The sequence below is a fragment of the Struthio camelus genome, chromosome 2 (genome assembly GCF_040807025.1).
Source record: "Struthio camelus isolate bStrCam1 chromosome 2, bStrCam1.hap1, whole genome shotgun sequence".
Taxonomy (NCBI): Eukaryota; Metazoa; Chordata; class Aves; order Struthioniformes; family Struthionidae; genus Struthio; species Struthio camelus.
Window position 1 is genome coordinate 107,962,703 of NC_090943.1, and position 25,687 is coordinate 107,988,389.

The 25,687-nt window shown below is 44.6% G+C and overlaps 1 protein-coding gene across 3 annotated transcripts; it reads right to left on the reverse strand.

Annotated features, from left to right (window-relative positions):
* Positions 1 to 1,863: 1,863 nt before the first annotated feature.
* On the reverse strand, positions 1,864 to 20,014 carry CNDP2 (carnosine dipeptidase 2). 3 transcript variants are annotated; one of them, XM_068932053.1, is made up of 12 exons: positions 19,910 to 20,014; positions 13,832 to 13,921; positions 12,706 to 12,849; positions 10,533 to 10,695; positions 8,952 to 9,040; positions 7,857 to 8,057; positions 7,266 to 7,350; positions 6,489 to 6,649; positions 4,337 to 4,501; positions 3,724 to 3,865; positions 2,979 to 3,126; positions 1,864 to 2,581 (listed from the first exon to the last, which is right to left on the reverse strand). In XM_068932053.1, exons 2-12 carry the CDS (start codon positions 13,889 to 13,891, stop codon positions 2,512 to 2,514), a joined length of 1,428 nt encoding a protein of 475 aa, XP_068788154.1. In that variant the 5' UTR covers positions 13,892 to 13,921; positions 19,910 to 20,014; the 3' UTR covers positions 1,864 to 2,511. The 3 variants fall into 3 exon arrangements, with proteins under 3 accessions (XP_068788154.1, XP_068788155.1, XP_068788156.1); XM_068932054.1 differs by lacking the exon at positions 19,910 to 20,014 and adding an exon at positions 19,479 to 19,735; XM_068932055.1 differs by lacking the exon at positions 19,910 to 20,014 and adding an exon at positions 14,007 to 14,060.
* Positions 20,015 to 25,687: the final 5,673 nt, after the last annotated feature.

A 25,687-nucleotide genomic window follows, 5' to 3' on the forward strand; every position in this document is an offset into this window, starting at 1 on the left:
ATTAGTTTTCCAAGAGTTCTAAAGCAGGTAGACTAGAGAAATACGCTAGTCGAGCCAAGTAACACCGCTTTTGCGATCACCTTTGGTGATGACAGGAAAGGCTACAGCTAAACTGAGCTTTATTACAGCAAGGTAACACACAGACGAAGAAAAGGGACAGATTCTTTTTAACACTAACACAACTCAACAACTATGAAGCTTAACTGGATTTCATATAGGCCTCATTATTTTAGCAGCTTACTTTCCCGTGCTTAAGTCAGGCCCTTTCACTTTACTCAGACCGAAGTCTCATTCTAATCTCATTTTCACTGGGTTCTGGCACTTGCCACATACAGAAATATTTCTGCTGCTTTACTAGTAAAATCTGCCTTCCAGCCCCCTCACCACACTTCGCTGTTTTGGACATGCTTAGCTGCTGTACTGTAATTATTCAGTACGATAAATATCATGTAGCATCTTCAATAGATAACTGAGTTATTAACTGATTCTCAAGAAAATAATTACAAATGAAATAGGACAAAGGTACTCACTTTCTGAATGGGGATCACTACATTATCAGCTTTACTACTGACCAAGTAAGTTTTTTCCTTACACGTGAGAAACTAGTACTACCTTAGTGCAGTTTTTTTTAATTAATACATAACACATTTCAAACTGTTAAGTCAGAAAATAAGCAATAAGGAAACATCCCAATAGCCCTGGATATAGTCTTTTCAGATAAATTTATTATCCCATTTCAAAATATGAGGTGTCCATTCAGTAGCTGAGGAAGCTGCTTTAAACATTTGGCATGCACTATGACTAGTTGCACTGGGATAACCAGTTGTACAGGGTGTCAGCATACAGATGCCTTTCGAACATTTAGGCATGCTAGCCTTGTCCTGCTACTCTCATCCTGTATGCGCAGACTACAGGTTATAGCAGAGCAGTTTCACTGTCACTGAAAGGTGAAGACCTAACAGCCACACTACCCAGTGGGTCTACAGATGCTTGGTGCTAGCAAATTGATATGGACACTTAACACGACTGTTTGTACCCAAGCTGCAGGTATGAGTAGTAGGTTTAATGAAATTGTTAGGTTGCCTCTCATGCCATCAGCTTCCACAATAAATGAAACAGAACAATCAAGCAATGCATAGAAGCTTTAGAAATTTTTCATAGTGAGAACAAAATCATCTCCTCCCTTCTCCAACAGCTTTCCACAATTAGGACTCCAGACTAAGCAACAGTTAAAGCCAGATAAACAAGATAATCCTCCCTTCTGGTGTCAAGGGAGGAAGCATTTCATTAGTCAGGACCGTAGGACTGCACCACGCCCTTTGCTCTGAGAAGAGCCTGAGAATCACCACTTGAAATACTTAATTACCTAGCTGTGGCTGCTGGTACAGGTCAGGAAGTTCAGAAATAGTGAGCCAAAAGCAGTTCAAATTAAAGTGCTTAAGAGTTTTGAAGTCATATCAGAAGTATTGAAGCTGGGCATTTACAAAACAAACCTTGAAGTCAAGTGTTAGTCAGCAGCAGGAATGAGTGGTGCTCTTTTCTTCCCACTCCTCCCTACAAATTCTGCCCACTCCCTTACGCTGTCCTTGTGTTAGCGTGATGATCTAAGTTTACAGAGTTAACAAGGAACATTTTCAGAGTTTATTTTCTGCTAGGAGAGCAGGAGGATTCAGAAATATCAGCTTCAGTCAGCAAGCTACTTCAGAAACACAGCTTAAGAGCTGATTTCCCAGGAAGTGTGGTCTAAGCATCCATGTTGTCCATTTTCCTTTCAAGCCATAGAAGTGTTTCTCCCACCTTACCTTACAGCTTTGTATTCTCCCTCCCAAGTCATTGTTTAATTCTTAGAGACCAACAGCCAAATGCTAGCACATGATTTATTGTCCTTTTTATGGAGTACAAAGACAGCTTTATAAAAAGTTGGCAGGCTGTTACTACCACAGTGATTTTGTTATCTTAATTTCCTGTAAGTAGAAGTCTATAGACAGATATAAGGTGCAAGAGACTTAAAGTTGCTCTTCTGACCCATTCAGCAAGCAAGACAGATGCCTCAGTACACCCTGAACATATTCAAGTGTACCCCTTGTAATCTGTCACTGACTACTTCCAGGACTTACCCTGGAATAAGTACCTTTAATTTGGCAGACTGTTGTGCAACTAATTTAGCAGATCAACTGAGAGCAAACAGCTCTTCTGCTTTACAAGAAAAGGCAGATGAGTACTGCAAACCACAGCTTAATCAATGATACAGAAGGGGACAAAGATGCAATTCAGTACTACTGGCCATAAAGAGTAGGGAGAATGTTCTTTCTGTAGTTTGAAGGAGACATTTAAAGTAGTATTTTGGCATACAGCGTTCCTGGTTTCTCCAGTGGAACTGGATGCTTCCATCTCCCTCACCAAAGCCGTGGGGTGTTGGTGGAAAAGGAAAGCCACGTAACATTTTTGGTAGTTGATGCTGTTTGTACAAGAACTCAGACCTTAGAACCACAAGCCAGAAGGCAAGGCCTCTTAGTCCTTCAGCTGAGAAACTTCATAGAGGTATGCACCAAGCATCTTCACCCCCTGGATGTAGTTGTACCTGGAGAGAAGATGCTTACATTAGCACTGCCTTAGTTTGAGCTGTATTCCTAGCAATTGTGCTTTTTGTTCTCAGTCCCATGCAGGCAATGGATTACTGCTCTTTTGCCCCTGCAAAACACCAATGCCAACCTTGGGGTAGGGAAGAACAGCCAAGCTTTGAGAATGAAGTACAAAAAAATGCCTCTGGTTTCAGAAGCAACGAGATCAAGAACCAGCTTCAGACTAGCTACCAAGACCACCCAACAGCCATCATTCTTCTGGGGAGAAATGGTACATTGCCCTTAAAAGACTTGAGGAAAAGCACCAAGAGTCTGATTCTTGTTAGTCCTTTTCAGAAGGCATGCCAAGACCCACAGCACAGTTTCAGCTTGGCACAGATATAAGTATTTTCTTACCTATTTAGTTTCTCATTTTGAGAGTGGGCACCATCATCTGCAGCTCCAACAGGAAGTAGCATGACATTCTTGCCTGTTGCTTCTTGAAAAGTAAGAGTAACAGGAATGCTTCCTCCCTCCCTTGTCAGGTCTGGTTCAACTCCAAAAACTGGAATAAAGTAGAGTGATACTCTAATCAGTTTAGAGAAGTGTTTGTTTATACAATCAAGTCCCAAGCATCTCTACCAGGTGATGACCATATCTTGCCCTGATCTGAATCAGCAGGACTGTAGAGGTCTCAGAAGTGGAACCTTCCCCTAGGTGGAGTATTGTCACTTTCACAGCCCAGTTTTAGCAGTTACACAGATAACATCTCATCTGAAAGTCTGCATTTGTATTCTAACACAGAAGTCAGACTACATGAGGAAACTAGGGAAAAATCTAGAGGAACCTAGGGCAATTAAGCTTCAAGGGCTTCAGCTATGCAGGTCATCTGAACTACTGACAGAGTCTCATCTTAATGCAAAGCAATACAATGCCAGTACTTGTTCTAGCACAGTAGGAATGAGCTTGATATCAAGTTCCTTCCCTCGCGGTACACTGGACTTCAGTTTAGGGTTGCACATGCTATGCTTTATTCAGTGAGCCCCTGTGTTGTATGTAAGTACAGAACAATGAAAACATTCTACAATTGTGACCCCCTCAGTACTGGGGTGCTGGAACAGAGATTTTTGTCTTCCCCATGCCAAGTGAAAAACCCACTGACCTGTCTTCATAGCCCTCCTACCAGCCATGTAGTGGGGATGGTTGAAGTCTGACACCCAGGGTTTTCCTCCATGACCTAAGTATACTCTGAATTTGTTGGGGCTCTGCAGCTCTGCAAACTTCTTGTTCATGTAGTCTTCAACCTGTAACAAAGTTTGAGCAGTCAAATCTACTGTTAGCTTTTGTATGCGCACTGGTAAAAACAGTACACCAGAAGTATTTCAGGGCCTAGCAGGTCACTACTGCTGTGCAGCATTTTTCATATTTTACTAGGTAGCTCTGCTCTGAAGTTGGACTCTCACCTTCAGAGAAGTAACAGTATACTGTACAACAGTTAGCCATTATATCAAACTCATGCATTGGAACTGTGTTGCTGTGGCAATCTAAACGTCCTACAGTTAAACTAACATTTGTCCCCAGACCTTTTCAAGACAGTTGAAGAAAATCTGGACAGCAACGCTACAATAGTCCAGTGCAGGACCATACAGAGCTTAGACACAGAACACAGTAGCAGAGGGAGTAAACAGAACCGCTCTGAAAACCTTTACCCCAGACAAGGCAAAGAGAGGAAATTTAGACACTCATTTTGAGACCATCAAGCCATCTCAACATACATGCTTTGTGACTTCTTCAGGAGTCATGTTTGGCACAAGCCTGATTGAGAACTTGCCAATCACTTTCCTAGGAATCACAGTCTTTGCTCCAGATCCTGAGAAGGCTCCTTCAATTCCATGGAGAGACAAGGAAGGGTACCTCCACCTATGCATAAGGATATCCCTCTGCAGAAGGAAAGGGAAATACGCAAGGTTATATGAAGTTTGACAAAGTTCTCCAAAATCATGATTTCTTCAGTCTAAAGACTCACCAGAAACAGCGCTTTCCTTCTACGGAGGAACGCACCTCATTCAAGACCACTCAAGTTCATTATAATATAGGCTGCTACTTCCATTAGGTACACATTTTGATGCAACAGCTGCATTCCTTCAGCACCATAAGAGAAATTCAGTAACTCCAGCATGGCTTTCTCCTAGTTCTATGGAACTTATGGGACATGACTAGCCTGCCTCCAACAAAGATTAATCTCTTTTGTAAGATGCTTGAGCAAAGTGCGTAGGAACAATATTGGAAGCTCTAGTCCTTATGTCTCAAGTAGGCAGGTAGGTGCCTTCATCACCAAGTCACCCCCCCCCCCCCCAAAAATCAGATTTCACAAAATCTTTGCCACTATGCAGGCTGAGGCACACTGCATCCTCCTGCTGCAGCTATTTATATAATCAGTGTATTAAACATAGCTGAGCTCTAGGTTCATTAAAGCATGCACTGCTGCCTGCCATTAAAAGACAATTTCAGATGCTCTTGCTACCTTGGATATAACTGTTCAGTAAAGTAGCTACTAAGAATCCAAACCCTCGTACCCTTGTATAGACAGCTACAGTACCTCAGAACTGACCTTCTCTGCAGGAACTGAGGATACTTAAATTCTTTGTGGGGTTTAATATTAACAGCTCCTTTTGTTTCAGGTATAACCCTACCCTTCAATCCTCTCCAGAAAAAAGTTCAACCATCTATTCAAATCTCCAGGTGAGGCACAACATGCTTGAAAGATTACAGCCTTCTCTCCCATATCTCCAAGGCCTTTGTGTGCATGCTTGAGTCAGCAAGATGGTTCAAATTAAGCTGCTAAGTTGAGCTAGGATTTCAGTCTGCCTAATACTGAACACGTTTAGTTCAGGATCCTATATGGAGGCATCTTGCCAGCTCTAGAACATCTTTGTACAAGATCTTTATATACAAGCTATATTTCATTCATTACAAGACAAGGGTAAACAAGGAAGCCTGTGTGCTCTCAGCTGATATAGAGCAGAGCATGCAAATACAAGACTGAGCATATAAAACTGTCACTTAGGGCTGCTTGAGTTAAGTCTGAAATCTTCTGACAGTAGTAGGACAGAAGACAGGTCTGCATATATAAACATGTCTTTTACAGCACCGATTGTTTCTGCTTTTATAACAGGCAGCATATTTACTATATAAGAGTTAAAATACCTTAGATGTAAGTAAAATCTATAACTTGCAAGATTCCCTGCTGTTCTTAAAAGCATTTGTTTGAAGAGCTCCCAGGATTAAGATCCAAGAAGTTCAGACATGAGTTTATTGAACTGGTCTGTTCAAATATACTTGTCTAGTTCACTGCTGTAAGACTGTTTGCCAGGTCAAGGTTGACATACTGATTGTCTTCCTAAAAGTTCATCACAGCTATACTATTTTCTAACCTTATGAGAACAAAGCAGTTGTTTAACTACTTCATTTTTGATACTCAACTGAACATAGATATAGGAGTTCAGATACCACATCTACACAAAGTATCTGACCTCCATTAATTTCCTCCTGGGGCAACTGTTCTTATCTAGCATTATGAGAAAAGTTAAAAGTTCTACACAACTTTGAAATACTGCTTATAGACTAGGCAGCAACATTAAAGTTTAAGGCCTAGACCACATTTTAAATATGGGATAACCTAGACTAAGTTTCCAATCCCATAACACTTCACAGAAGAACTGCTGTTAAGCATGCAGCCAGTTGTAGGGTGTGTGAAGTTATCTTCAAAGCTATATCAGTTCTGGACACAGACAAATTCTCTGCCTACTGAGTTACCCGGTACCTACAGGAACACCCGAAAACCTCATTGCTGCCATCTACAAACATAGATGGCTTGGACTCACACAGTTAAACCAGGGTATGCAGCAAGGGGTACAGTTATCATACCTTTGTATCATGCAATAGTTCTGTTGCTCCTACATCTTTTGCATATTCCACCAGGTCAAAATCAATCTTCTCATACAGTGCCAGCTCCTCATCAGTAACAGGTGCTACTGCTTCATGAATACCTGGGATGAGAATTTTCCCTTTCTTGTCTATAAGGGAACCTGCAAAACAAAGAGCACCTAAGATCAGCAGCCAACCAAATGAAAGAAGGTGCCATTATTTGGAACACTTTTCACACGAAGGGGAAACTTTAGTTTGTCTTTTGACAATTCCCTATAGCAAGAAAGGGTAATAAAACTTTGACCCCAACCTCCAAGAGCCTTTTCCAATAGGCATGGAAGGGACTTACAGAATTCTACCGGTTAGCATTAATCATGAAGTGACTTGCTCCTGCAGCTACCCAGAATCTGCACTTTTCACCTGGATTTAATTCTACCACACCTGCTGAGTCCAACTGTTTGACAGCAGGATTTTCCAAGGAGTTCAATATAGTATCTGTCTCAGAGTTTGGAGAAAACAGTCACTTTAGTTAGCCATCATGAATTTGTACCAAGGTTTATGGAAAGCTGAAAAGAGATACATAACTTCCTGGCAGGACGTTTCTCCTATGTCTTTTTCTAAGACATCTTTCTGTTTTACACATAACTGATGAAGTGGAGCTTCCCAGGTATCACTTCAATAGCGTAAGCGATCGAGTCCCTCACTGGAAACAAATCCACCCTTTAATGGGCCTTACTCCTGTTTTAGACACATTCAGTGAAACCTGCTTTCTCTTACCCATCAGAGTAATGAGATCTGTCATTGCCTCATGCACCGAACCACCATACACTCCAGAGTGAAGGTCTTTGTCACTACACTCCACCTGGGTTGAAACAAATTAAGAGATTCAGGTTTCCTAAGCATGAAGACCACAACAATTGCGCAGAACAGACTTTTGCTAGCCTATCTTTTTACTGTACATATTTTGAGAATGCCTGTTTTGGAACCAGAGCACTCAGTTGCAATGTCTGAGCAGAAGTACTTTTGATTGCTCTGTGGAGTGTTGTCCCAGCCCCGGAGACTTTAATGGTCACATCTTTCTCTGTTCAAAGAATTATCTGCATGATTACATCTACACCATAAGATAATCCTCCAGTGAGGCTGTTGACTTATTTTGCTGATAAGTTGAGAGCTATCCCTCCCCCACAGCTATCATACAGGAGAACAAAAGGAAGATATTTAGACAATTACATTAAAATTTTTTCTACTTAGGTGGTCTATTCCACCTTCTCTAAAAAAGCTCTCATGAAAAGGTTGGAGGGACTGCTCATCTACACTACTAGAAAATTCAGCTCAGTAGTACTGGTTTGACAGTATTTCAGGACTTGCCTCTATGAAGTAGTAGCAGACACCCCTCAAACCATACGTGATACAAGGCTTATTCTTCCCTAACCAGTAGTTGTCAGAAATGCAAACATAATCCACATCCTTGAAGAAAGTATCTCGCTGAGCAAAAATCAGTTCATCAAGGCCTTCAGATCCAGACTCCTCCATGCCCTCTAGGCAAAACTTGATATTTACTGGAAGCTCCTATGAAAATGAAACAGATTAAGTATGTGGAAGACACTGCACTTGAGCTATCAGTCATTTATTTTGATCCCCGTCACACACAATGCAGTCCAATGGGCAAAGGCAATTTAGTTCCATGAGGGTGGGATTTGTTAGTTGTACCCAAAGCAGGTTTTTAGAAAGTGTAGACTGTGCTTAAGTGGAGGACATTTACACTGCATTTTCTGAAGGGTTTGAACTTTGTCAAACGAGTTTCAGCTAAGCATTAAAACTGCTGATTCCCAAACCACTTCTGTATGGAAGCAGTGATCTCAGTTGCCACAAGTCACAAGGTTAGGAAAGCCAGCGCTAACCACAAGGGAAGTTGCATGCCACAATAGATGATTCATAGTTACCCTGTCTATTCAGTTTACATATTCTATGCCTAGGCAGCCCTTAAGAATGGCAAATTCTTCTCATAAGTAACAGCAAGTCATCTTCAAGATAATGCAGACATCCTGAGCTATTTCTAGCAACACTTTTTCTTAAGAAAGCTCCCAGTTTAGTGTTACCCGGTTAACCTCTTCTCTGAATTCAGTGTCAGTGAGACACAAAGCTTTGCTAAGGGCCAAGCTAATTTGACATCCCTGCAGGGAAATATCACATTTGATTATTCTTCCTGCTTCAGATGCTCGCATATGCGTTTTCCTCACATTGCACTATAACAAAAACGTTTGAACTGCAATCCAGCTATCTGCAAGACTAACTTGTCAGCAAGCCAATCCATCTCTACTGGGAAGTCAGCGAATTTAGACTACTGCATCATTTCTCTGATCAGCTGAATAAGCACAATTACCTCACATGAGTTTGTGGCTTGGATAACACTTATTGCTAGATTCAGCTGTATGTAAAGCAGGAGGCATTGTGGACACATACCTGGTTAGTTTTTTGATAAGCCTCCAATGCATTCAGCCAGGCAAGCACTGGACCTTTATCATCTGTTGATCCTCGCCCATATAGCTTTCCTGTAGAAACGAGATAAGTTAACCAATGAAAAAATAGGATGAAGCTTCAGTCACATCTCTTGCCTACAGCAGACAAAATATCCTTTTGGATAAGCTTTTAACCCTGCTTATGCCAGCTTCATTTCTAATTCTTCTGAGGTAGCAGTTTTGCATCCCATTTCAAATGTGCTGCAGCAGACACAGGGCTGCAACAGTTCTACTTATGGAGCTCTTCCTCTTCTACCCAATTGCTCCCTCAGCAGGAGCTAAAAAAGCCTAGCAGAAGAGATGCAACTGTCTTTGCACTCAGTCTTTGCAATGTCCTTTACAATAGTACCATTTTCTACAAATGGTATCAGTAAGCATACAGAAACAAACCACAATCATTTCAGAGAAGCCTCTCTAGTATTGGCTTTAAGTCAGTAATTCTTTCCTTGGACAACATGACTCCAGTAGCTAGTGGCCAATCACTTCCCTGGACTCTCCAAACAAAAGTGAATCTCCCCGGAAAAGTGTTTTACTCACAGGCAAGCTTGAAAGGCAACAGGGAAGTCCCAGGAAATGTAGCAAATGGGATCACAGTATAATGCAGGTATTGCTGCTAATTAGAGCTGTGGCTACATCTTCTAAGCTCTGGGTACAAGAACAGTATCAGACCGGGCCAGATAGTTTGCAAGATGAGGAGCCATTGAGTAAATATGCCAGACTACAGAGATAAGTTAGTCAGAAATAAGCTCAGCTCCTGCTATCAGATGAGATAATCCGACTTCATAACTTATTCTGCTGCCTATGACCAAATTCCCAGGCAAGAATACTAGTTATCAGACACTTATTTTCTTGGCAATGATTAACTCTGATGCTTATGCAACAAGAACACTTAATGTCCTTTTATTCATATGACCTTTGACTCTTAAGACCGAGCAACAGAGACACAGAAGATAAAAGAAAGTTTTAGCCCCCTCTTGGCCACTGGCAGCATGCCACTTCAACAGGAGCAGCTACATGAATTTTCAATCCCATTTCTGCCACAGGCACATTCCTCCAGGCACTAATTCTGTACAACACAGCTTCTGCAGCACTCATTGCAGCACAGCATGCAGACACAAGGCAATGCCACTCCTGTCCCAAGGCCTAAGTAGCAGTGTGCAACACCTGGCCACATAGTGGTTTGAAAACCCAGTAGTTTGATATAATACAGAGCCACTTCAGGGGTTGCAAGCTTTAAACAGCACAAGAAACTGCTCTAGCAAGCTTGCTGGCAACAAATTGTTACCATGCAAGCCAACAATTAAGACTTCGCTGTAGCTACAAGCGAGACAACATGCAAGTACAACCTACTAAGAACAGCTGAGATTTCTCCCCCCTGCATTTTTTACCTCAGTGATATTTAATAACAAAAGCCCACTTCTGTCTTGACTCTCCTTCCCCCTTTCTATCAGAAGTACAGCTTTATAACAGTTGAGAAATACCACACTCATTAGTGCTTGATTTCTGGGAAGTCCACAGCTCTTACCATCTCTTTCTACCAGTGTGAAGGGCTCACTATCCCAACCATCTTCTAGAGCTGCTGGCTGAACATCTAGGTGGCCATATATACACACTGTCTTTTTGCATGGATCTGAGCCAAGTTTTCCCAAAAGAATTGGAGGCAGAGGGATCTCCGATCCATCAGGCAGCTAAAAACAGAAGAGAAGTTATGTACATGGGGAACGGCAGTGACATTTTTCTCAGATGAATGAATTATTTCAACATTATGTCTGATTTCATAGCCTTTGTAGACAGCTAAACAAAACTAAGCTACTTAAACCGATTGTGAGAAGCAGAGTAGGGCCAATGAAGCATTAGAGCACTGTGCCAGTAAAAGTTTCCTGACAAATCCCAGTAATAAATCATTTAAGTGTTCCGAGCCACTCAAGGACTGTTATAACTAACACTGCTACATCAGATTTTAGCCAGGTAAGCTGTCTGTATGCCAAACTGCCTTATCCAATGCTGACCTCAGCATAAGAGCTGAACTCAACTTAATATTCTATTCTGCACTGATGTCACTGCACTTCGGCCCTCTCCATACTACAGCCTTCTACACAAGTCTCCTAACAGTGGTATCATTAAGTATAGCATATGCCTACATCCAGATAAGTCAATGTAACAGCTTGCTTCTCTTTATCCACCTATGCCGTCAAGCATACGGTATTGGAGGGCTATGGAGCTTGATCCTAGTTCAAGAGCTGAATTTGACTTAGTTTGTTTGTGGGATATTCCAAAAATTACCATATGCTATGCTCACTCAGGCAGTATGTATTTTCCTCTCACTGAACTAACACCTACTCCCAGATGCAGTTTCAACAGACCAGGATCACCAGCACTGAATCTTTTTTGCTCATATGGGCTCCAAGGTCAGATTTATCAACAGGTTGCTATCCTTGAACAGCTGCAGCTTTAAGTGATTAAAGCAGTAACACAAGTATTTACTTATTTAATATAATCAGCACTCAGTACAAATTGCCTCCCAGCAGTAAGCTAAACTGGATTAAACAAGTTAGCCAGTTACTTTACATTGATGCTATATCAAAGAAGGACAATACATTAAACTTTAGTAAAACTAGCCAGTGTAAGTCTAAAAGTACATGCTAATTTTGATTTAATCCTGGAAGAGCATTTTCTAAATGGCAATTTTACTTGTAATTAGCTTTGTAAAAATTAGTTCTTGTCCCCAGAGTTACTCTGATAAAGGAAATGAAATTTGCCTCAGACGGAGGATCCTGAAAAACTTTAGACAGGATTTTAGACTGCTGGTAAAGAAGAACTAGGATTGTCCTACAGATTCTCAAAAGCTTCATCCCCTCAAGAGGGCACATGAAGTCAGCTACTACGCTGCTACAACATGTAGTGCTACAAGCAAGTACACTTCAGTTGTCAAATGCAAGAACTGCTCAGAGGCTCCTCATGCAGATAGGTTTTACACAGCAGTCACTAGCACTATATACAATGACCATCTTTCAAAATGATGAAATACTCCAGTAGTAATGGCCTTTTGAGAGCCATTACTTAAATATTAGTCCAAAACCTTTTGGAAGGGCCTTATCCTATGAAGTAGGATAGTCACCGGGCACTTCAAAGATGAAGCCTATCAGGTGAATGGCTCCCTAGGATAAGGTTATCACTCTCAAACAGAGGGTGATCATTTCCCTCAGGTGAAGAAAAGCAATCTGGACCACTAGAAATAAGAAAGCGGTTCACCCTACTAAGCATCCATCCCTATCTGGTGGGAGAGTAGGGCAATCTTGTGATAAATAAAATGCTCTCCTAGAAGAGAGAGCATTTTTCTTTTCTTAAAAAGAAACTTGATAGCCTATGCATGTCCAAGCACCAACACCAGCCTGCTGCTGTTCAGAATGTCTTTACCAACCTTTGTTTGCAGATACCCTGTTCATGTTCAGTCAGAAAAATATCTAAAATTTTAATACGCTCAGCCCAATTCTAATTGACATGCTTAACTAATAGGGATCCCAAGATTTACAACAGAGTGAAGAGTTAGTTTTCAACAGGAAGCACAGACTGTGTGGTAGGAGAAACTTTCTATCCTTCACCAAGAGGCTATTGCGTTTCTAGGCCATTATCCACAATAACCTCACCTCCTCCAGTGAGTTTTTCTACTAAGCTGACATTAAGGGATGCTCACATACCTGTTGCTGGCCAACATCCATGAGTTGGGTTGTGCCTCCCAGTTGCTCAATGTCCTTTGCGGCAACCTCCATCATGCGTCTGATTTCAGCCCTCTTTTCCGGCCATGCTGACACACTCTGGATTGCCACCCACCCAGCCAGCCGCTACAGAAAGATGGAAAAGTTAGAGCTTTTACTAGACAATTATGGCTTGCAAGGCACTACACAAATACAGTACCTTGCGACTCCATTAATACTGCTTTAAGTCAAGCTTAAACTTGATGCAAGTCAGTTGTCCTCTAGCCAAAGAATTGTAACCATTGGTACTACACTCGGAAGCCCTCCTTAAAGCTCACTTCTGTACAGCTGTACCTTGCAGTGGAGCACAAAAACAGTCTACAGATACAGAAGGTGAGCCTAAGAGCATTGCAGCTTGTGCATATTGCACCTTTCTGGTTGTCATGATTTAAGCATCCAGAACCAGCTAGCATCCTTTGGGCTTCCCAGAAAGGCCCTACCTCTGTCCCCCATTGAGATCAGTGAAGGGAACTCGCAGAGAAGCCAAGCTGAACACTTGGCATGGCTCAGGACCGGCAGTTTACAGCCATTACAGTCAATTTCTTCATGTGTTTGGGTGAAGAAGATTGCAGTACAAGGTACAATTAAGTAGTAGAGTTAAACTGCAAAGTGCAAAAAGTAACCTTCCTCCCCACCCCCAACATGAGCAGTTTCATATGAGAAAGCTTTTTACTTTAACCTTGTTTGCATCTTCCCACCTTAGCTCATGAGGGGGATACAATACACATTTAGTCTGACATCCAAGACCTACTGGTGTCAGAGACTTACTCTACCTCTAAATAAGCCACTGACCTCGTTAAACATTAGTAGACTATTTTCTAGTAAAACGTACTATGGAGATTTAAATCTGACTGAACAAAACTATGCCAGAACTCAGGGAACAAAATACGAGTGGTCTGGCTTGACTCAGCTACCCTCTCATTTCAAAGGGACAACTAATTTCTCACAAAATTATAAGTCATTAGGCATACTACACAGATGTAACTTAACAAGTCTGAAGTCAACCATCAGTCAACTTTTACTATGCCACAGCTGTCTGTACTGCAGGACAAAGTTCTGAAACACTTACCTGAACATAAAGATCCTGGTGTTCATCAATGTATTTAAAGAGAGTTTCAAGGGCAGACATCTTCTGACCAGAACGGTGTTCCTCAAAATTCTGGGGTAGAAGAAAACGATTTAGCCTACAGAGGCTTAAGCAGATATATAGTAACAATAACCAAGCAGCTGCAAAAGACTTTCACCTTTCAACTGTTAATGACACACACCAAGGCATACCAGGAGCCTGAAATTGAGGCAACCCCTAGGAAATCACAGCAGGGTGAGTAATCAGTGTATTCAGCCTCTGTTCTCCCCTCCCCAACCAACTCTGGAAGTTACAGCTGCACAAGCTTCAGTCTGTAAAGATCATTTCAATCTACTTGTGTGTTTCACTTTACTGTGAAACAAGCACAATGTTACTAGAGTGAAGTATATTTACAGTTGTATTTTATTTTAAAACTAGTAGCCTGACACAGGCTAGAATGCTATTAACTAGGTCAACAAAAGTGCTACACTCATGCACAAAAAGCAGGCAGTGAGAACTGTTTTATTTATCACGGAAAGACTGCCAGGGCTCATCCATGCATCAGACTACTACCCTCTGCTGCTCTGCCATGTGGGCACTAACGACACAAAAGGCAAACTGGAAACCATCAAACAGGACTTCAAAGCTCTGGGAATGGTGGTCAAGGGTCTGGGAACCCAGGTCGTTTTCTCCTCAATCTCCCCTGTGAGGAGAAAGGACGGGAGGAGGAATAGATGAGTTTAAGTTAACAACTGGCTGCACCGCTGGTGTTGGCAGCAGAGCTTTGGTTTCTATGACCATGGGACCCTGTCTGAAGATCAACAGCTGATGGGGAGCGATGGGATCCACCTTACCAAGCGGGGCACATGTGTCTTTGCCAACAGATTGGCCAGCCTGGTACAGAGGGCTTTAAACTAGGCAAGATGGGGGAAGGGGAGTGGTATAGTGGCAGGAGAGTCAGTAAAACACCGCTCAAGTCAGGATGCCTCCAGCGGGTGCATACAGCCAGGGGAGACAGCATGGGACATGGCTCTTGCACCTCTACTGGGAAGCTTGCATGCTTGACTGGCTCTCTGAAATGCCTGTATACCAATGTGCGCAGCATGGGGAATAAACAGGAAGAGTTAGAGATCTGTGTGCGGTCGCAAGGCCATGATCTCATTGCGGTTACAGAGACATGGTGGGATAGTTCACATGACTGGGATGCTGTCATGGATGGCTACATGCTTTTGCAGAAAGACAGGCCAGGAAGGCGAGGTGGTGGAGTTGCCCTTTATGTGAGGGAGCAACTAGAACGTATGGAGCTCTGCCTCGGGGTGGATGAAGAGCAAGTTGAGAGCCTGTGGGTAAGGATTAAAGGGCAGGCTAACATGGGTGACACTGTTGTGGGGGTTTACCACAGGCCACCTGACCAGGAGGAAGTCATCGATGAGGCCTTCTACAGACAGCTGGAAGAAGCCTCACGATCACAGGCCCTGGTTCTCATGGGAGACTTCAACCACCCTGACATCTGCTGGGAAGACAGCACAGCTAGGCACAGTCAAAGAGGTTCCTGCAGAGGATTGATGATAATTTCTTGACCCAGGTGCTGGAGACGCCAACAAGGAGAGGTGCAATGCTAGACCTTGTACTAACAAACAAAGAAGGTCTAGTTGGAGATGTGAAGGTTGGGGGCAGCCTTGGCTGCAGTGACCATGAGATGGTGGAGTTCAGGATCCTGCGAGGAGGAAGCAGGGCAATGAGTAGGATCGCAACCCTGGACTTCAGGAGAGCTGACTTTGGCCTCTTCAGGGACCTACTTAGGGGAATCTCATGGGGTAGGGCCCTAGAAGGAAGAGGGGGTCCAAGAAAGCTGGTTAATGTTCAAGCATCACCTCCTCCAGGCTCAAGAGCAGTGCATCCCTCTGAGTAAGAAATCCAGCAAAGCAGGCAGGAGACCTGCATGGATGAGCAAGGAACTCCTGGCAAAACTCCAGCAGAAGAAGGAAGTACACAGAATGTGGACAAGGGGACAGGCCACTTGGGAGGAATACAGGGACGTTGTCAGAGTATACAGGGATGCGACAAGGAAGGGTAAGGCCTATTCGGAATGAAATCTGGCAAGGGATGTCAAGGACAACAAGAAGGCCTTCTTCAAATACATCAATAGCAAAAGGAAGACGAGGGAAAATGTGGGCCTGCTGTGAATGGGACGGGTGCCCTGGTGACAAAGGATACAGAGAAGGCAGAGTTATTGAATGCTGCCTTTGCTTCCGTCTTCACTGCTAAGGCCAGCCCTCAGGAATTCCAGACCTTGGAGACAAGAGAGGAAGGCTGGAGAAAGGAAGACTCTCCCTTGGTGGAGGAGGATCAGGTTAGAGATCATTTGTCCAAACTTGACATCCATAAATTCATGGGCCCCGATGGGATGCACCCACGAGTGCTGAGGGAGCTGGCGGATGTTATTGCTAGGCCACTCTCCATCATCTTGGAAAGGTCCTGGAGATCAGGAGAGGTGCCTGAGGACTGGAAGAAAGCCAATGTCACGCCAGTCTTCAAAAAGGGCAAGGAGGAGGAGCCAGGAAACTACAGGCCTGTCAGCCTCACCTCCATCCCTGGAAAGGTGATGGAACAGCTCATCACTAAGCATGTGGAGGACAAGAAGGTGATCAGGAGTAGTCAGCATGGATTCACCAAAGGGAAATCAGGCTTGACCAACCTGATAGCCTTCTCTGATGGAATGGCTGGCTGGGTAGATGAGGGCAGAGCAGTGGCTGTTGTCTACCTGGACTTCAGCAAGGCTTTTGTCACTGTCTCCCATCACATCCTCGTGGGATGGATGAGAGGAGAGTGAGGTGGCTTGAGAACTGGCTGAAGGGCAGAGCTCAGAGGGTTGTGGTGAACGGCGCAGAGTCAAGTTGGAGGCCTGTGGCTAGTGGTGTCCCCCAGGGGGCAGTGCTGGGCCCAGTCTTGTTCAATATATTCATCAATGACCTGGAGGAAGGGACAGAGTGCACCCTCAGCAAGTCTGCTGATGATACTAAACTGGGGGGAGAGGCTAACACACCAGAAGACTGTGCTGCCCTTCAGAGGGACCTGGACAGGCTGGAGAGCTGGGCGGAGAGGAACCTCCTGAAGTTCCACAAAGGCAAGTGCAAGGTCCTGCACCTAGCGGGGGAGTAACCCCAGGCACCAGGACAGGCTGGGGGCTGACCCACTGGAAAGTAGCTCTGCAGAGAAGGACCTGGGAGTGCTGGTGGACAAGTTAACCATGAGGCAGCAGTGTGCCCTGGTGGCCAAGAAGGCCAATGGGATCCTGGGGTGCATGAGGCAGAGTGTTGCCAGCAGGTCGAGGGAGGTGATCCTGCCCCTCTCCTCAGCCCTGGGGAGGCCTCCCCTGGAGTACTGTGTCCAGTTCTGGGCTCCCCAGGACAAGAGAGACATGGCACTCCTGGAGAGAGTGTAGCCCTCTGCTGGAAAGATGAGGGACTGGAGCATCTCTCCTCTGACAAAGGACTGCAAGAGCTGGGCCTGTTCAGCCTGGAGAAGAGAAGACTGAGGGGAGAGCTCATCAATGTGTTCCTGAAGGGAGAGTGTTGAGAGGATGAGGCCAGTCTCTTCTCCGTGGTGCCCAGCAACAGGACAAGAAGCAACGGGCAGAAACTGAACCACAGGAAGTTCCATCTGAACCTGAGAAAAAACTTCTTGACTGTGAGGGTGACAGCACAGGAACAGGTTGCCCAGAGAGGTGGTGGAGTCTCCTTCGCTGGAGATATTCAAAACCCATCTGGATGTGATCCTGGGCAATATGCTCTAGGTGACCCTGCTTGAGCAGGGAGGTTGGACTAGATGATCTCCAGAGGTCCCTTCCAACCTCATTCTGAGATTGTGATTCACTTTTGAAGTCCTAACCTGCCACTCAGCCTTCCAAAGAAGGCATGAGTGAAGCCATGGGAAGATAAACTAGCCCCATCAGGCTACAAACAAATGGTCAGTGACTAGCTGAATGATATACCTCCTGGGTTTGTTTGGCTTTTAACAAAAGCTCATGAGAAAAATTCAGGATCTTTCCTCCTCAGTTTTCTTCTTCCTTACCAGCACAAAGAATTTTGTTACTATATTTGAGACATACTGTCCATTCAGCCAGGAAAGCTGGCAAGCTTAAGCTTAGTTCTTAAGTTTAGATCTAAAGATAAGGCTCCTCCAGGTGGGACCTCTGATTTTGGTTTCTGCAGTAAAAAACCAAAACAAGCTTTACAAACCTACCTCTGTAATCTAAGCTCATGAACCATGAGCAAATTTCTACCATCAGTGTCCTATGCTGATCAAGCATGTTCAACAGCACCAGCTATTGCAGTTCAGTAGTTTTAGTCAGCTTTATTCCAGATCCCTTAATCCTTTGTACTTCAAGGTGGGAGTCACAAGACAACTGTGATAGTTATTTGTTAAAACATGTGACCCAGTGTTTGCCTTGGGATTTCTTAAAGTAATGACTAGTCTACACAGCTGAAACTTTCAGGTTGCAGGTTGTCCCACATGCTGCGATATAAGCACATCCTATCACACTATGCATATAAAATACTTAGAGAACGCACTTCCTTGCAAGCAGAGTATATAGATTGTTAACATCTATAAGAACCCTTTCACTTGCAAAGGATGGCTATTATTTAGTCTTGTCACTGCTGATTTACTCAAGTTTAAGCTTAGATATTCAGTACTAAGCACTAGTTCAATCAAATCACTCTCTTTATAAGGAATGCTGAATCAGATAAACACCAAATTGCTAGCTGGCTCAAGCATTCTCCAGTAGTCAAGGGTGGGCCCAGGGCTAAGAAAAAAAAATGTAACATCTTTAGAAGGATCATATAGGCATAACTCAAGTTAAAAAACGAGGCTCTCACTGAAGCTTAGTTACCCTAGAGAAGCCTTCATTTTCACATGCACTTAGGGAAGTCACATGCATTATTCATTTGGAGCTTTGAGGGGAAACCAGCACATGCAGCACCACCACTATGCATCTGACCCTCCAGTTCACCTGACTCCTTCCAGTTCACCTGACTTCCCTTCCACCTCCTACAGCAACATCAGCACTTGAGTTTCACAGCACACATTGAACACAGGTCACAACAAATAGGCTGTGACCCTGTCCAACAGGAACAAGAGTTGAGCTACTTGTTTAGCTTGGGGATTACTTGAAGTATCATCCTAAATATACTGATGTTACCTTAAAAAAGGGCACTCAACCACTTGAGTCTCACTGTAGGACTGCAAGAATAAGTCTGCCCCAAAAAACTTCACATTTGGAAAGGCAGGTGTACCACACAGCACAAGGCTGGGATATGACTCACCCTCCCCTCTTCAAAACCAGGGCTACTTTCTCACCAGTTTTTCAGGCTAGGGAACAACCTTCCTGCCTTCACAGAAGAGGCTCAGCCGGTCTACTTCTTCAAAGCAACACAACATTTGCATTATGAAACATGATAAGCTAATGGTGCTACGGGTTATCAGGGCACTGTCAGTTTTGCCTTCCTCATCTAGGGGAGCTGCTCACCCCCTAGACAGGGTGTTTCACTGGGTTAGTAAAGGGGCTGCCCAGTAGCCCTTGCAGAGCATGACTACGTCACACGACCTAGGTTTTAAGCTATTGCTTCACCCGGAGAGTGAAACCAACCTTCAACTCTCCAGACTGAGGCTGAATTAGAGGTACCTTACTCGGGATCTTCACAAGGTTTTAGAGCAAAACACGGAAAGTCTGCTGCAGCTACCGGCTAGGCTCACCCGGGCCCATCATTTCACAGCAGAGAGACAAGACCCTCAGCAGTGGAAAATAAGCATTTCTCAGGGTTGGCACGGGCAGGAAAAGCCGGGGATGGCAGGGAGGAAGAAGGGGGAAGGAGGACGGGGTGCCACCCGCCCCCTGCGCCGGGGGAAGAAAGGGGGCCGGGCGCTGCCCCGCCTCAGGCAGGGCAGGCCGGACCCGAGCCCAGGGGCGGGGCAGGGCCCCCACCGACGGCGGGGGCGCTACGCGAAGCGGTCCCCCCTCACAGAGCCACGGCGCTCGCCCAACCCTGCCTCCCCGGCCCGGCCCGCGCCGCCACTCACTGCCACCGCACACTCCCGGATCCCGGCCACAAGGCACAACGGCCCCCCGCGGGGCCTTAAATACCCCCGGGCTGGCCCCGCCCCTCACGCCGCGGCGGCCAATCCGCTGCGTGGGACGTGGACGGCGCGGGCGGCCCTCGCGCTGCCGCCGGGGCGGGGCTTGCTCGGCGGTGGGCGGGGCGGGGCGGGGCGGGGCGGTGGCGGCCGCAGTTTTCCTGCTGCGCGACGGTTGCGGGGGGGGAGGCGGGAGCGGCGGCGGCGGCGCGCTGCGGCAGGCGCGGGTCCCGCTGCGGTGGGCCTTGGGGGTCGTTTTGTTTTATTGAACAGACAGCCGGCCAGACAGCCGGTCGCAATGATAAGGCAGAGAGCGAGGGCTTCCCCGGCACTGAATTTTCTTTGGGCTACAGTCTCTCGTTCCTCCTTCTTTTAAATTTAAATCATGGCAGTGATTTAAATTAATACACCTTGGCAATGTTTCAGCTGTGCTCCTCTGGTAAAACGGCGCAGAAACCTCTGCTCTGTAGATAGAATAAGGGTCAGCTGCCCTATGAGCGTGTGCGCAAAGTTTCACAGCAAGGCCCACGTTAAAGAAAAGGGAAATACTGCCTCCTGCTCTAATATCTCCTACTCCGGCATGTTATTCATGGTTTATGCCTTCAGATCACACCGAAAACAAGCACGATACTACAGCGCGATTCATGGAGATGAGTCGAAGCAGAAGCGGGGGGAGCGCCCAGCAGCGGCTATCCAAGTTTGGTTGGGCAGCCCGTCCCGTCGCGTCGTTCGCTGTGCAGCAGGCCCTAGCGCAGATGGCAGCGCGGAGAGCTAGCCAGCCACCTGTCCCTTCCAGTGGACCTCCAGCTGTACCGCGCTGGCCTCTACGTTTCATTGCCGGCCTCTGCTCCGGACGGGCAGCGAAAGCCCCTGGCTGCCCCCAGTGCAGAAGCGTTCACGCGGGCGCGTAGCGACCAGGGTGACGATGATCCTCTGCATAAAAACGAAAAGGCGCTCTCCTTAAAATAACCGGCAGAACTGAAATGTCGGGGACAATACTTACTCCTCGGGAATGGACTTGGAGCTGGCTTAGCATAAATTGAACTTGTCAAGCCATCTACTAGGCATCAGATACTTTGTGCCTGTTTTGCCAAATATTTTCATTGATGACTGCTGTGCAATGATTTTGCAAAAAGGAGCATATAAAGTGCAGGCTATAGTTGTGGAAAGAAATATATTATGCGTGGTCAGTCCTACAGACCTTGCCCTAATTCGAGCCTTCTGTGTGTAGGCATCACATCGAGGCAGTTAAGCGCTAATGAACTTTCCCACTCTCTGGTGAAATGTGGTATACAAGGGCATTCATAATATGACAGAAATATGAGAAATAACACAAGAAGAAATCAGCGAGACCTTGGCCAGAGTTTGCCTGGGAATTGAATTATTCCAGTCAAGGATGGCAGTGTCCATATGGCCTTCCTAACTTTGGGGTTTTCGGACTAGGTAAGGAAAGTGCAAGAGAAATGCTAAGGTGCAAAGGTGAAATAAGATCAGCCAGGGAAGAGTTTTCTTCTCTCCTAACGATGGTAGAAATGCATAATGTCATCCCAAATGCAGAAAGATAAAAGTTCAGAGAAGATAAGGCATGCTATTATTCCGTGCCTAACCTAAATGAAGCAAGTCCTTATAAAGTGGGAACTGCTGAAGCCATTTCTGTTCCTGAGTAATTGAATAGCTCTGATATGTATAGCTGCTCAGCATGTATGGAGATAGCAGTCTGGTAACTAATATTATTTTACAGGCGTGCTTAAAAGAACAGTAAAAATGTTAGTTGGCCCTAGACTGTAATAAAATATTTGTTACCTGAATTACTGAAGGAGGTTTGCCAGTCTATGAAATCTATTAGGTAGTATAATTCTCAGTACCACAAATATTAGGAATGTGCTGATAAAATTTGCTGAGGGCGTAAAGCTGGGAGTTAGAGTCAATACAGGGAAGGAAAGAAGAACAACTAGATGACAACTAGATGACTGCAGAAATAAAAATAGGATGGAATTCAGTAACTAGGAGCTCGTCGGTTGCAAATGGCTAAGGAGAAGGAGCAGGGTATACTAGCTGGTCACAGGACGTCCATGAGCTACCGACAGCTGCCATAGAGAAGAAGAATGTAATGTGGGAGCAAAGCAAGTGGTAACTGGAGGACTGAGACAGGTAAGTACTGGAAACTTGTACAAGGCTGCAGTGAGTTTATCTCACGAAGTGCTAGGTGCAACGCTAGTCACCCATGCAAGATGACCTGAACCTGGGGAAGTGGGTCTCTGTGAGTACCATTAGCGTGCTCAGAGAAATGAAGAGTCCGTGAGCGTATGAACTTATCTTACATTACCTGCAAGAAAGACTGAGGAAAGACATGACTGCAGTCACTCTCTTCATTGGAGTAAACACACAAAGTGGGGAGAAAATTAATTACAGTCCTCACTGGCTGTAAGGACCCCGAGAGCATCCCCCCGCTCCTGGGGTCTGGCTGCTGGGGTTCAGGGCTGATTAGAGACATCGCAGCCAGCGCTGTCCCCATCCCGCAGGTGGCAGTGGGCAGAGGCTCCCAGACCGCCCGTGGGGAGGGAGGCTGCGGCCAGAGCTGCCCCCGGCCCTGCGAGCTGCCTCCGGTTGCAGCTCTCGCGCTCGGCACCCACCTGTGCTGCAGCTCCCTCCTGCCACGGCCCTGCCCTTGCCCGGCCACGGGCCCCTTGGCCCCCACCCCAGCCCCGGCCACGTTCGAGCACGCTGATTCTAGGGAAAACTTTCCGCAGGGAAAGCCAAAGAAAACAAAAGAGAAAGAACCTGCTTCTAAACTGCAGTTTGGTGAGTTTATGAAAGGGACCGTTGACGTGAGATGATTCTTGGTGACCTCCTTCCATTCCTGTGTTCCTATAGGGAACTTACCTTCTTGGATTTTTTTTTTTTATCCCCGCATCCAAAAACCCCCACATAAACCAGAAACACAAATCAAGGAATCAAGCTGCAAAAAGAGCTTTAGGAAAGCGTGCAGGGAAAATATTGTGTATTGTAAAAGTTTTCTGCATGGCTGTACTGATCTAAAATCCACAAAAGATTACGTGAAGAACAAACAAGGAAACCACATAGTGGCTTACTGGAAAGAAAATAACAAACACGCTTCTGAAAGATAACAGGCGTTAACTATCAGCTTTGAGGGCCTTGTAAACTGTCTTCAAGGAAAAGGCAGTTTTGTTTTACAAGGCTGGTAATTAGGAGGTCAAAAGAATATGTACCTATGTAAATAATTCCTTGGGAACACAGGAGAAAGGAAAGGTGGGAAAGGACATATTTATCGGAAATTTATCAAATTTATCAGAAATTTTTTAGAGACAGAGGGTGACAAAGCAAGATACTTGATAAAGAAAATATAAGGACCCTTGGCCTTCTCTGGTGTAAGGGAAGCTCTGTAAACATAGAGTGCGCTATTTCCTTTTGTAATGTGTTCTCTCTGAAACAATTTTGTCCTAAAAAAATCCCATTTTGCTGCTAGAAGAATGCTGGTTCACTGATACTTGTGCCATTGCTCTTGAATCAAAGGATGGTAGCCTGTATGAGATCAGCCAAAACGATTACAGTTAGGGTGAGGGGACTGAAGCCTAAGCGCTGGCCTGGGAACCGAACTGTGTGATTCAGCCTCGTGGGATGGCTACAGACCGAGGGCCACGGGCTAAGGGAGGCCAACAGAGATACCCTTTGCTTAATAGCTGTAGCGATCCTCAACGGAAAATTTCATGTGGAAATACGAAATGGACCAGAAGGGTTTTATGGATGCTACAGTAAACATGAAATCTCATTCTCATTTCTCATTTGAAATGAATTTCAAGCTGCGATTATGTCTTTATGTGCAGATGTATGGAATCTAAAAACTTCACATTTCTCAATTTCTTTGTCCTTTCTCCTGAGTAAGACAAATACACAACAGTTGCTTTACTGCACTTCAAGAAGAAAAAAAACAAAAAGACACAAATTAGCTGTCTTCAGCCTCTGTATTTAATCCTGCTATTTTCCTCTCCCTCTTTCCATTTTCCTCTTTATCTCGTATTGTTCTGCTTAGGTGGCTCTAAAGGCCAACTTTCTAAATATCAGGCACTGTCTGTCACTCCCTGAGATGGACTGTTAGATGTGAAGGAAGGATTATGTCATATACAGACTTACAGAACACTGCAGCTTTGTTGAATGTATTTGCTTTTCTGCACACAATAGTTTTTGGACTAGTGACAGCATAGGCGGGCATAAATGGCAAAACTGACATTTTAGGAATTCCTCACTGCTTGCTTTAATGCGTTCAGCCTATCAAAGAGATACTTGTGTCCTGCATATATCACAAACATATCTATGCATCTATACAGACATTTTGACTATATGAGTATTGCTTACCTTAATACACTAATCTAGGTAATGACTTGAAAGCTTCAAAACAGCATTTTCTTGCTGGTTCTTCTTTCATATTTTCAATGCACAAGAAGGTAGAGTGCTGGACTAGGAAGTCTGGGCAGGGTGCTGGACTAGGTGAGCTCCCTAAGTCCCTTCCAACCTAAACTGATCAAGTACTCTAGTATCCTATCTGGCCAGGCTTGAGCAAGGAGTCTTTGTTTTTCACGTCTTTGGGAGAAACTTGTACCTTGATTTTAAACAAGTATTCCACCTTCTCAAGGCTTAGAATAGGTCTCTGTCAAAATTTACTTTAGCTTTTGGGCTTGTTGGCACTGATACTTTAAGGAAAACTTGGGGTAAAGGTAGAATCCCAAGTGAAAGCATGAGACTAAATTGAATGTTTTTACAATTAAATATAATTCATTTTAAATTCATAAAGAGCTGTTACAGGGAGAAAAGGGGGTCATTTCTCCATAGAAGACAGAACAAGAAGAATAGGTTACATTACACCAAAAAACCCTGAAACTGGGAAGCCAGGAACATTTTCTAATAGTAAGGATAATGAAGCACTGAAATAAAATACCTGGGGAAATTGCGCTCTTTCAAATGTTGGAAGTCTTGTTAGAAACGCAAATTAGAGAAGAAACCATCAGCATAACAGAGGTTTAGTTAATCCTATCTCGGGTATTGGGATGGATTAAATGAGCTGTTGAGGTCTCTTTGGGTCATATTTTTTCTGTCTTCCTGTCTCTTTCTATGTGTCTTCTGAGATCAGTAACACTGGATGCATTCACCTTTTCTAACTGTTTTGCAGCCATTAGCACTAAAAGCTGTTTGAGCTGTGGAGAATATTTGAAACAATTCTGGCATTTAGGAACTTCAAGAAAAACTCCTCACATTACCTGACTGTGGATAAAACTCTTCTCAGGAGTTGACGAGATGGTAATTTTCCTGTCTCAGATTTTTCCCCTCTCAATTTGAACGATGAGGTTATTCCAGAATATCATTCTCTGCATTGTTTTCTCTTTTCTTTCCCATTTTAGGCAGATTATCCAACAGTGATGGCCATGATTCTGAAATAAGGTACACGGAGGCAGCTTACTTTTGCATGCAGAACCTTCTTGCGAGATGGAGGCCTAAAGTTCTGTTGTCCTGCTCTGCTAGCTATTTGGCAGTGCATAGATGCCTGTGCTTTCAGGATGACTTGACTTCTCTCTCTGCCTTCTGACGACAAACTGTATTTGGCCAAGTATGAAATCTGCTCTGGGAACAGAGCAGGGCACTATTTGTGTTGGACCCAGCAGAAGGAGATAAAGCTTATGGGCCAAATCTAACAATGGAGTTACTCCCACT

Coding starts and splice junctions, on each gene's coding strand:
- CNDP2 (XM_068932053.1), bottom strand. CDS start 13,891: ATGTCTGCCCTTGAAACTCTCTTTAAATACATTGATGAACACCAGGAT. Junction 10,696..12,705: donor TGGATGTTGGCCAGCAACAG/GTATGTGAGCAT, acceptor TTCTGTTTTTAG/CTGCCTGATGGATCGGAGAT. Junction 3,127..3,723: donor TAGGAGGGCTATGAAGACAG/GTCAGTGGGTTT, acceptor ACTTTATTCCAG/TTTTTGGAGTTGAACCAGAC.